This window comes from Cetorhinus maximus, chromosome 5 (genome assembly GCF_964194155.1).
Source record: "Cetorhinus maximus chromosome 5, sCetMax3.hap1.1, whole genome shotgun sequence".
NCBI lineage: Eukaryota > Metazoa > Chordata > Chondrichthyes > Lamniformes > Cetorhinidae > Cetorhinus > Cetorhinus maximus.
The window spans coordinates 146,853,041-146,865,857 of record NC_135883.1 but is presented as its reverse complement, the minus strand read 5'-3'; the positions used below and the strand labels follow the sequence as shown (position 1 = coordinate 146,865,857).

The following is a 12,817-nucleotide window of genomic DNA, read 5'->3' as shown; positions in this document are numbered from 1 at the left end:
ATTACTGGATGAGTAATCCAGAGGACTGGACTAATGATCCAGGGACACAAGTTCAAATTATCTCACAGCAGTTGGGAAGTTTAAGTTCAGTTAATTAAATAAATCTAGAATAAGAAGCTAGTATGGTGACCATGAAACTACTGGGCTTTCATAAACATTAATGTCTTTATTAGATGCCCTTTAGGGAAGGAAATTTGCTACACATACAGGGTCTGGCCTACATGTGACTCCAGATCCACAGCAATGTGATGCCTTCCGAACTGGCCTGGCAAGCCACTCAGTTGTATTAAACCCTATGAAGAAATCTAATAAGAGTAAAACTGGACATGATGACAAAAGGTTGCATTGTCAGCCTATTTGACTCTGCAAAGTCCTCCTCACCAACAGCTTGGGTCTTGTACCAAAATTGGGAGAATTGTCCCAGAACCTAATCAAGCAACTGCCTGACAGAGGAGCCACAATGTTACAGAGGGAGGCTATTCAGCCCATCAAGACCATGCCAGTTCTCTGTAGAGCAATCCAGTCAGCCACATTCCTCCGCTATCCTTGTCCCCTCCCCTGACATAGTCATACAGAATCCTATCATTCAGCAATATCCCAGGCTACTCCATCACCATTCTTGGTATGTCCTGTCCCACCAGAACAGACCCACCATAGGTGGCAGCACAATGTTCAGAAGAGTGGGGTCCCGCTGATTACCACTTACTGCCCTCCCTCAGCTGAAGAATCAGTACTGCTTCATGTTGCATACTACTTGGAAAAGGAACAGAAAGCAGCATGGGCACAGAATGTACTCTCTAGGGGGGGGCTTCAATGCCCATCACGAAGAGTGGCTTGATATCACCATTACTGGCCTAACTGACTAAGTGTTGAAGGACGTAGCTGCCAGACTGGGCCTGTCGCAGGTGATGCAAAAACCACCATGAGGGTAAAACCCACGGCCTCGCCCTCACCAGCCTACCTGTTGCAGATGCATCTATCCATGATAGTATTGGTATGATGAGCCACTGCAAAGTGTTTGTGGAACAAAGTCTAACACTGAGCACAACCTCCATTGTTTGGTATGGCACTACCACTAAATGGGATAGGTTTGGAATAGATTTAACAGTTCAAAACTGGTCTTCCATGAGGTGCTGTGAGACATCACCAGCAGTTGAATTGTATTATATGTCAAAAATCTGTAACCCCATGGCCCAGCATACCCTCATTATTATCATCAAACCAGGGACCAACACTGGTGCAATGAGGAATGTAAGGGTGCAATGAGGAATGTAAGAGTGCATGTCAAGGCCAGCACCATGCATACCCTAAAAATATGACACCAATCTGGTGAAGCTACAATGAGTGCTAGACAGAGCTAAGTGATCCCAAAACCAATGGATCAGATCAAAACACTTAAGCCCTGTCACATCCAGTCGTAATTGGTGTTGGACAATTAAACAGCTAATCGGAGGAGGTTCCATGATCATCACCATCCTGAATGATGGTGGAACATGTGAATGCAAAAGACAAGGCTGAAGCGTGTGCAACCATCTTTATCCAGAAGCACAGCATGCTTTATCCATCTCTGCCTCCTTCTGAGGTTCCCAATAATACAGATGCCAATCCTTAGACAATTCAGTTCACTTCATGTGATATCAAGAAATGGCTGAGTGCACTGGATACAGCAAAAGCTAATGGGCTCTGTCAACATCCTGGCAGTAGTGCTGCAGATCTGCATTCCAAACTTGGCTGTGCCTCTTGTCAAGCTATTTCAATATAGCTTCAATGTTGGCAACTACTAGTCAAAGTGAAAATTGACAGATATATCCTGTCCATAAAAAGCAGGAAATATCCAATCTGGCCAATTACTGCCCCACCAGTCTATTTTCAACAAAGTGCTGGAAGGTATCGTCAACATTGCTAGCAAGCAGCGCTTGCTCCGCAGTAAACTGCTCCCTGATACTCGGTTTGGGTTTTGTCAGGGCCACTTGGCACCCGACCTCATTACAGCCTTGGTCCAAACATGGACAAAAGAGTTGAATTCCAGAGGTGAGGTGAGAGTGACATCAAGGCAGCATTTAATCAAGCGTGGCATGAAGAGCCTTAGCAAAATTGAAACCAATGGTAATCTGGGGGGAAATCTCTCCACTGGTTGAAGTCATACCTAGCACAGGCCAATCATCTCAGTCCCAGGACATAACTATTCGTTCATGGGATGTGAGCATTGCTGGCTAGGCCAGCATTTATTGACCATCCTTAATTGCCTTTGAGAAGGTGGTGGCATATGGCCTTTTTGAACAGCTGCAATCCATGTGTTGTAAGATCACCCACATCACTGAAGGAGTTCCTTAGGTGATGGTGCCCATCCTCAGCCGCTTCATCGATGAAGCCTCCATTGTAAGGTCAGTAGTGAGAATGTTCATTGATGATTGGACAAGGTTCAATTCCATTTGCAGTTCCTCAGATATTACAGCCCGTGCCCACGAGCAACAAGACCTGGACAACATTCAGGCTACAAGACCAAGTCAGACTGGGTATTCTATGGCGACTAACCTACTAGCCGACTCCCAAAAGCCCGTCCACCATCTATAAGGCACAAGTCAGGAGTATGATGGAATACTCCTCACTTGTCTGGATGAGTGCAGTTCCAACAACACTTGGAGAAGAATTCTCTCCCTGTCGGGGGGTGTTGGGCGGGAGTGGGCGCAGGCAGGCGCGCAGCCAATCACCACCCGCGATCGGCTGTGCGCCGCCATTTTACGTGGGTGGGCCAATTAAGGCCCGCCCAGCGTGATGCGCACCTGGAAGCACTCAGCGCTACCTGTGCGGGCGGGTGGAGTAGGCTGAGTTGGGCCTGTGCTCTTTCGCGTGTGTGTGTGTGTGCACGAAAGAGCGCAGGAATCTCCCTAAGGCAGAGCTGCCTCAGGCAGATGAGTTTGATGTCTAAAAATTTAAATAAAGGAAGAAATAATTTTTTAAGACGTCCCCTCATGTGACAGTCAGATGTTTCTCACATGTCAGTGCAGACTCGATGGGCCGACGGGCCTCTTCTGCATTCTGTGATTCTGTGTTTCAGTGTCACATGAGCTGGAACATGTCTATGAATTTCCTTGAAAAGTTTTATTAAAGTTTAAAAACCCTCATGAAACCTCATCCCACCCGTGGATGAGGTTTCATGATAAATGCGAAGGCCGCCTGGGTTCTTTGCCTGCCTGCCAACCTTAAGGTTGAACAGGCAGCTATGTTAATTATTTCAATTGGAATTTAAATGACCTTAATAGGCCTTTGACAGTTCAGCGGGCGCGCGGCTGACTCTGGTGTGCGCCCGCCGAACTCAAGATCTGAATGACGCGCGGTGATGTCAGGATGCACGCCCAACGTCACTGCGCATCATTTTACACATCGGCGAGTGGGCCTCGTCGAACTGAAGATTCTGTCCTTGAGCTCAACATTACCGCAGACAAAATAACCTGCTTGATCAGCACTCCATCCGCTACCTTAAACATTCACTTCTTCCACCACCGGTGCACAGAAGCAACAGCGTTAATAACAATATACAAGTTGCACTGCAACAATTCGCCAAGGCTTCTGGGATGTCACCTTCCAAACCTGCGACCTCTGCCACCTAGAAGAGCAAGGGCAGCAGATGCATTGGTACATCACCACTTGCAAATTCACCTCCAAACTGCACACCAGGCTGACCTAGAAATATATCGCCATTCCAATACTGTTTCTGGGTCAAAATCCTGGAATTTCCTCCCTAACATCACTATGGATGTACTGACACTGCATGTGCTGCAGTGGTTCAAGTTGGCAGCTTGCCACCACCTTCTTGAAGGTAATTTGGGATTGGCAAAAAAAATGTTGGCTTGGCTAGTGGCACCCAGGAATGATTTATCAAAAACTTGCAGTTATTTTTTTTTTGTGTGCTTACTGAAAAGCCACACAAGCTCTTGCAAAAAGAACATGAATATACTGAATAGAGTGTAGCTTGCGTATTAATTTTATAGTAGAAGTAGCCTAGGTTGCCCAGGGTGAGTCCCTCTAAGGGCAGAAAAATCCAATAATTTGTACAAGTGTGACTTGGCTACTTGCTGGCTCAACGTACTGATTAGGGAAGCCCATCTCCATCTATTTTAATGAGACATTATTTTTGCCCTTTGTTTGTTTGGATCTTCCCTTGTAACCTATCCCTAAGTTTCCCACTTCTGTTTCACTAGCAGACGAATCTTAGCTATCTGGCCCATGAAGCCTGCAACTCAGATTCCATTTATGATTTATTTTCTTTCATTTATTGCCCATAAATGACCTTAAACGGAGTGGCTTGCTAGGCCATTGCAGAGGGCACTTAAGAGTCAACCATATTGCTGTGGGTCTGGAGTCACATGTAGGCCAGACCAGGTAAGGATGGCAGATTTCCTTCCCTAAAGGGCATCAGTGTACCAGATGGTAAAAACCCATGATAGTTGTCATAGTTACCATTACTGATGCTAGCTTTATATTCCAGATTTATTAACTGAATTCAAATTCCACCAGCTGCTGTGGTGGGATTTGAATGCATGTCCCCAGACCATCAACCTGGGCCTCTGGATTATTAGTCCAGTGACATGACCACTACACCACCATTTCCCCTATTCCTTACCTTGCTGGTATTTTTGCTTTCAATTTCACAAATGGAAAGATTTGATCTCAGCACTGCTTCCTCATTGATGGGTAAGTATTAAATTGGAATATCAAGGTCCATTGGCAATTTAAGATGTGTGAATATTGATGGAGAAGTTCTTTAAGCTATTGTATGTTACTGCAGAACTCTTTGACAAAAGGCCATGACCTGAGCTTCCAACCCCAATTTGTCTCTGTCAGCACCAAGGCCATCTACTTCTACCCCCACAACATCACTCATCTCAACTCATCTGCTGCTGAAACTCTCATCTCTACCTTTCATTACTTCTTGACTCGACTAATCCAGTGCTGTGCTGGCCATGCATCCTCTGTAAACCTGAACTCATCCAAAACTCTTCTGCCTGTATTCTAATGCCCTGATCACCCCTGTGCTTGCTGGCCTACATTGGCTCACGGTCGAACTATTCTTAGAGTTTTCAAATTCTTGTTTATCTCTGTAACCTCCTCCTAACAACCCTCCGAGATCCCTGCACTCCTCAGAATCTTGCCTCTTTTGCGTCCCTGCTCTCCATTGTTTCGCCATTGTCAGCTGTGTGTTCAGTTGCCAAGACTCTAAAGACTGAATTCACTCCCCAAACCACTTTGCATCTCTGACTCTCTATTTGAAGAAGCATTTTTAAACCCATCTCTTTGACCAAGCTTTTGGTGACCTGACCTAATATCTCCTTATATGGTTTGATGTCAAATTTTGTTTGCTAATACTTCTGTGGTGTGCCTTAGGGTGTTTTACTTTGTTAAAAGCTCTACATAAATGCAAGTTGTTATTTTTGGTGCTCCTTTTGCATCCACTGCTATCACCTATGCCAATGCAATTCTGAAATTGGCTTCAAAAGGCTTGCCAAAGTAGCAGGTAGATAATTCCTTTCTGTGGAGAAGAAAAGAGCTGACGTTTCGAGTCCTCATGACCCTTCAACAGAATGTTCTGTTGAAGGGTCATGAGGACTCGAAATGTCAGCTCTTTTCATCTCCACCGATGCTGCCAGACCTGCTGAGTTTTTCCAGGTAATTCTGTTTTTGTTTTGGATTTCCAGCATCCGCAGTAGCTTTTAGCTTTTTGTTTTTAATTCCTTTCTGTTGTTCATTTGCTATTTTCCCCATAACAACTATGTGAGATATGGAACTTGAAATGAGTGGAGATCAGGAGTGCGAATCTATGCTCTATCATCAGAGAATATTTGTCTGTTATTTCAATGTGCTGCTTATGTTTTTTAAATTGTAAAATTCTGGCTGCAAAATATTTTTTAAGCCATTAAATCTGTGAATATAAACTTCCGTAACAAAAATTTATATATTTTTGTTAAGGTTTTAATTTGATGGCTGTTCCTTCAAGCTGCCAGTCACTACATCAGAACTTCAGCAACTTGCCAAACTTATCCCTAAGACTATTACAGGTTTCAGCAGTTTAGATATACTCAAACAATACAATGTGATTGGTTCCATTTTTATATGACTGGTGGTTCCTTTTTAAATTTGACTGATTGGAAAGTCAAAGTCCAACAAGTCCAAACAACTCTTCCCTGACATAGAATGAGTCATGAGTTTCATGAGTCAGTTTGACAACTTGTGTAAACAAATTTTGTAAATCACAGAGGGAGGTTGAGATCTCGAAGAAACAACTAGACTGTTTGACATCTTTGTGAAATAACTAGGCAGTGTGCAATTCCTGAAAGAAAGAAGAAATGCTGTGCACTTGGAAGTTATTCAGGGCTAGTTTAGTCCTCAGTGGTGCAAGCTTTTTATTCATTCCAAGTTAAGTGGAAGGACATCTGCTGTAAGCATCTAACTGTTTATGTGCCCGCTTATTGCAAAATTGGATATTTTAAACTTAAAATGAGGTCCGATGTGATGCTCTATTACTTTTGAAAATTGAAATGAGAGCTTATTGAGGCATATGATAGATCCATTGGCTTAAAACAATTATTAGGTGTGGAAGCTTGGTTTAATTTCCTGAGTACATGACGAAAAGCTCACTATATCTCAAGGAAAAGATGGACACTCACAATGGTTTGGAAAGTTGGAACTGATACTGAAGGAGCCAAATAATCTAGTTTTATCATCTCTAACTTGACTATGTTAAAATTACAAATCCAATTTGAGTGTGTAGCACAGTCCAAGCTGCAAAAGCATAGCTGAAGGGTAAAGTCTTTCTTTTCTTGCGGTAGATACTATAATGGACATGTTTCAGGCACCGGTGATCCCTGACTTACCCCAAGTGGATGAAAATGGGGATGCGTTTGTAGAGGATCAAATGGAGGCACAAGATGAAGATTCCAAAGCATTTTGTAAAAAGAATGGTGATATTTGTGTTTCTTGTATTCATTCACTGTGGTTCTAGTTATTTGAAATTTTTTGGGGTTCTTTAACTCCTTGGCCTGTATTGTCACTGACTGTACTCTTTAACTTAGTATTTTCTGTATGTTTGACCAAATTTCATTTCTTTTCTGAATCCATTTATTCCTTATAACTAATTCCATTATTTTGCCAGTTATTGATCTTAGACTAATGTATCTTTTTTGTTATTCATTCACGGGATGTGGGCGTGGCTAGCTAGACCAGCATTTATTGCCTATCCCTAACTGCCCTTGAGAAGGTGGTGGTGATCCACTCTTGAATTGCTGCAGTTGTTCTGGAGAAACATTGCAGAAAGCTGCAGCACAGAGGGATTTGGGAGTCCTTGTGCAGAATTCCAAAAAGCTAACATATAAGTTCAACTGGAAATAGGGAAAGCTTATTTCAAAGGGAATGGAGTATAAAAGTAGGGAAGTCTTGCTATAATAAGATTCTTAGGGGGCTTGACAGGATAGATGCTGGGAGGTTGTTTCTCCCATGTGAAAGTGCGTAGGACCAGAGGGCATAATCTCAGAGTAAGGGGGCGCCCATTTTAAATAGAGATGAGGAGGAATTTCTTCTGAGGGTAGTGAACCTGTGGAATTCTTTACCACAGAGGGCTGTAGGGACTGGGTCATTAAGTATATTCAAGGCTGAGATGGACAGATTTTTAAACAGTAAGGGAATCAAGAGTTATGGGGAAAAGGCAGAAAAGCAGAGTTGAGGATTATCAGATCAGCCATGATCTCATTGAATGGCGGAGCAGACTCCATGGGCCGAATGGCCTACTTCTGCTCCTATGTCTTATACCATATTCTTTTGGTTTCTATCCAGTGAGACCTCTCCTGTATTTGACATGCTGATGTGATGATGAGCTTTGCTGAAATTTTGCTTCTAATCTCACCTAGTATCCTTGCATATATGCTATTTCTCCTTGGATATTAATGCATTTCCAATACTTGGCAGAGCTAGGAACTCTAACCCAGTGCTGTCAAAATCCATTGTTTGATTGTAGAATCTATCTTTATTAAATGCTTAATATGTTTATTTTTAATTTATCATTAACTTTAACCCCAAAAATATCCTTTTTTTTATTCATTCATGGGATGTGGACATTGCTTGCAAGGCCAGGATTTGTTGCCCATCCCCAAGTGTCCTTGAGAAGGTGGTGGTGAGTCACCTTCAGCCACTGCAGTCCATCCTCAAGGGATCTAATTTTCTTTCTGCCATGTGTTAACCATCTGGCATTTCTTCTCTGGGACCTTGGTTGCAACTCAACCCACGCTAATGGAATAACAGCCTTTTCTGTGCCATCCTATATAAAATGAAACAGTGCAGTGAGCATGAGCCAGAATACGAAATATTTATAATAAGTCATTCCCCATTTCTATTCAAGATCATAAAAATGACCGGTGTATTTGTAAACTATAAAGCTGAATGTCACAAAACCCTATGCTACCCCAACAAGTTGAAATGAAGACTCCTCACACAATCTCATAGGTGTCAGACATGGCTCAGTGGTAGCATGCTCACTGAGTTAGACGTTTATGGGTTTAACTTCATACCAGGTGTTAGTCTAGGCTCAATAGGTTTCCTACTGAGTGAAAGGGTCTTCGGTTGAAGGATCATTCCAAAGACTTGACATAATCTTGGCTGATATTTCAAATCCATTTGGAAGGAGTACTGCACTGTTGGAGGTGTCGTCGTTTGATGACACTTAGTTAAACTGTGACCTTTTCTGTCCTTTCAGGCGGGCATAAGTGATCCCATGGCACTTTTGAAGGAGCCAGTTTAACTCTTGTTCAAGGAGTTCTCTTGGTGTCATTTCCAATATTTATCTTTAATTGACACCAATTATTCTGGGCATTTATCTCGTTGCTGTTTGTGATTTTGTGTGCAGATTGGCTTCTATGTTTCCCTTTGTTACAACAGTGATTATACTTTATCAGCTGTCTTGAGGTCATGAAAAGTGTTATATAAATGCAGGTTTTCTTTTGTTTCATTTTTACACTTTCCTAATATTTTGTTATGTTGGAATGCTATTTTTCTCAGTAATCCTATCCCACTAAAATCTTCAGGCTTTTAAAACCCAAGCTTGCTATTGCCTAATTACTACTACCCAATTTGCCTCGCCTTTTCTTTTAGTCTATGTAAGTTTGCACAAGCAAAATGGTATATGTCTTGATTAATAACAAAATAACTTTTCAAGTCCCATTACACTATAAAATTGTTCCTTTTTTTGCAGTAATGTAAGGAAATGGTAGGGTGGGAACCTGTTGAGGGCACTCCTGTTTATGAAAAAGACCGCTGCTTGGTGCTTTCTCGGAATAATGTGGCTAAGTGGCAGTTCGATCTGTAGCACTAAGCATTGGCACTGTACTGCAACACCCAATTTATCTTTTAATCTTCTAATGTTTCTCGTATACATAAGAATTTTCATTACCAAAGGATATATGGTAACATTGATCTTGGTGGAAGTTTCAGGAAGTGACCAGTTTCACTTGAATAATACCTCTTAATTTTTTTGCCTCTATTCTTCTCCTTAAGACAACCAACAATCCATGGAAATTCTGGGTATGAACTTGGCTCCACCTTCCACTGTTCCATTTTCTATCTTTGAAGATGATTCCGGTGGTGTAAATAGGTATATAGGACGGTTTCTTGTAACTTTATTTTTTGAAAAACTGTACCCAGTTTGACTCTTGTTAATTAACGTTGTGATGTTGCAGCATGCAAAATGATTTGAATAGTAAACCTGCAGAATCGAGGCCATGGAGAGAACTGTCCGAGAAACAATTCACCACTAGTAAAACAAAGGTACGACTTCTGTTTACTTCACTCACACTGAATTACTTCTTGAAACGTAGCAATGCAGCAGCTATTTAGTAACCACAAGGCCCCACAGCCAGCAATTAAATAAATAACCAGTTAATTTATAGTGTTAGTTCAAGAATAAATATTGCTAGGACAGCTGGATAAGTAGCACCATGGGATTTTACCACACAACAAGCAAACTGGACCTTTGGTGATTTAGTATCTTCGTCTGAAGGACAGCACCTCTCACAATGCCGGATTCCTTCAGGAATGCACTAGAATATTAGCTTAGGTTATCTTTTTCAGTTCTGTAGTTGAGTTTGAACCCAAACTTTCTGACAACAGAAAGAAAATTGCTGCTAACTAACACTAAACTAATGTTGTAAGAGAAGCTTATTAATTTTCTAATCATCTTCAAGCATTTGGTATAAGCCACACAGAGGAAATGCCCTAGTCACCGTGTTCTAATGTCTTTTCATTAGAGAGCCGAAACAATGTTTTAGGTTGTTTTGGGTTTGAGTTAACGACCTGAAGCGTTAACTGTTAGATGCTGCCTGACCTGCTGAGTATTTCCAGTATTTTGTTTTTATTTCATAAGTTGGCATGTTCTGCCCCAGAAATAGCCATGACATATTTCATCCATGCTTGCTATATTTATTTTCCTGTTGAACTCATTGAGTATTTTCGTAACTCTATTGGTTGAAACCACTTTGTGATGTCATATGGTCATTATGATATCATAAATTGCCCCCAAGTCCCCCACCCCGACTGGAGAATAAGGAATAAAAAGCCTTAATATCACTTAACACTGTCCACCTGCTCGGTGCTTTTCAACACTGGAGTGTAATGATGTGAAAACTTCCAGTAAACCAGCAATAATGTAATTCAGTGTTAGGGAAGTTTTATGCCAAATCTAATTCTTCTTGTTACTTAACATGTTTTGTAAAGTATGAAATTGATTTTTAAAAAACTTCTGTTCAGGATATAGATGATCAAGCTGTTTGGGCTGTTTGTGATAACAGAACCCTGGCAATCAATCCCAATGATACAGAGGATTTTGCCTTTGCAGCCCCACTAGCATCAACTCCATTCTATGGGGTACCACCACAACCAAAGCAAGATTCAGAGGATTACAGCGAAGGTAAGAATCTGTTTTGTGCTGTCAACTTCAAGCAGTGATTGGAAAGTGTGAAGTACAGCTATCCCTCATTTAGTATTCCTAATGTGTTCCTAAAAAAGTGCTAAACAAAAATCAATTTCCCATAAGAAAATGAGTAATAAGAGTGGGTTATGTTCCTGACCTGTAATTTTTACATTATAAACCTATTGGCTGCCTTGAACCTAATTGGCTAAAAATCCTCCTCCTAATTTAATAACTCTTAATAACTTACTAACTCTTTCCTCTAACCCCCTGCTCGCTAGCTCCCCAACCCGCTCGTTCGCCAGCTCCCCAACCCGCCCGTTCGCCATTGTCTCTGACTCTTCCTTGACCCTCCCACTCACTGCTTCCCTCTTCTGATCCTCCCGCTTGCTGCCTCCCTCTTACCCCAACGCTTTGCTATGTGTGAGGGCTCAGGAGAGACACGGCAAGTGGGGCTGCAAGTGGGAGGGATGGAACATGTGCCAGGAAGCAGTAAACGGGAGGGTCAAGGGAGTGAAGCGGCGATGCAGAGGGTCGGGAGAAAGAAGCAATGGGCAGAAGGGTTGGGAGACTGAGCTAAAATAAAAACTGAGGGAGCATGATTCAAGGAATGTCCCTAATTTACAAACCATCTTAAAACGAAAACATGCTATTTGAATGCACTTCAAAAGCGGATACCTGTATGCAATCAATTGAAACTGGATTATTTGCAGTGTAATAGTTTTATTTTCTTCCAGAAAATACACAACTTAGCAACGATGGGAATATGGCTCTTCGTTCATCAGAGGAAGAATACATTCGGCTTGCCAAAATCAGAAAAATTAGGTAAGAACTGCTAACACCAAGGGATATTCAATTTTATTTACTTTATTAGGTTTTGCTAACTCTTTTCAAATCGATCATTAAATTTAAGGTGTTTATTTAATTAACCAAATTGTATTTTCAGAAGATACTTATGAAAAAAAGTATAAGTATTTAATAATTGTAATGGTTGATGTAGTTGTTTCTTATATTACATGAATAGATTCATATCGTATTCCATAATGGCAAAAAAGCTGTCAGTAATTGTTTCCCTTAACTAGTGTTTATGAATCAAAACAATTTTATCGGTGATCAATTACTAATTTTCTTTTTTCTTCCACCCACTGCCATCTCCAAATTTAATTTTTTTTGCAGTCCTATTCAGGATCTAGGATCAGAACCCATCAGTCGCACATCAGCCCCTGCTGTTGACCCTAGTATTAATTGTCAGGATGTATCCAATGAACCACCAATCTCTGAAGAGTTTCAGATGATTGAAGAGAAACTAGAATCGTGCAGCCTGCTTAACCTGGAAGAGTGTCTCAAACCTGAACAGTCATTTTGCTGTCTACAGGAAATGTACTGCAGTGATGTACAGTTTGAGGAGCCGGTTGAAACCCCAACAGAAACTGGTAAATGGAACTATCCACTCCACGCTCCCTATAACTAAGGGGGTCACTGTTGTACAAGTGTAATGGAATATCACCTCTTTAAATGCCTTTGCGATCAGTACTTATATTAATTGAAATCTTTCAAAGAATGTGATTAGCTTAGTGCTCTGTGTTCTCTTCTGTCTAAAGATTGACTTCTAAACAACTTGTATTTATATTGAACCTTTAATATAAAAATGTCCCAAAGCATTTCATGCATGGAAGTGGACATGTTGATAAGCCATGAAGGGAGAGATCCGGAGTGATTGGGAAGGTGATGAGGCAACAGGAAGCCAGAATTTTTGAGAAGATTTTTAAAGGAAGATAGAGAAACGGAAGGCAGAAATTTAGAGAGGGAGTTCAGAGTATGGGGTGAAGCTGGCTAAACACCCTGTCGCTAATGATGAAGTCTAGAAGA

The 12,817-nt window shown here is 41.4% G+C and overlaps 1 protein-coding gene across 1 annotated transcript in view; it reads left to right on the top strand.

Annotated features, from left to right (window-relative positions):
- The window catches only part of bub1 (BUB1 mitotic checkpoint serine/threonine kinase), a 69,931-nt gene that overhangs the window by 31,282 nt on the left and 25,832 nt on the right, over positions 1–12,817 (top strand). Inside the window, exons 13-18 of the mRNA XM_078542640.1 lie at positions 6,828–6,959; positions 9,541–9,637; positions 9,723–9,810; positions 10,789–10,948; positions 11,686–11,773; positions 12,125–12,381. Of these exons, the coding sequence (XP_078398766.1) occupies positions 6,828–6,959; positions 9,541–9,637; positions 9,723–9,810; positions 10,789–10,948; positions 11,686–11,773; positions 12,125–12,381 (822 nt within the window). The remainder of the gene's footprint in view (positions 1–6,827; positions 6,960–9,540; positions 9,638–9,722; positions 9,811–10,788; positions 10,949–11,685; positions 11,774–12,124; positions 12,382–12,817) is intronic.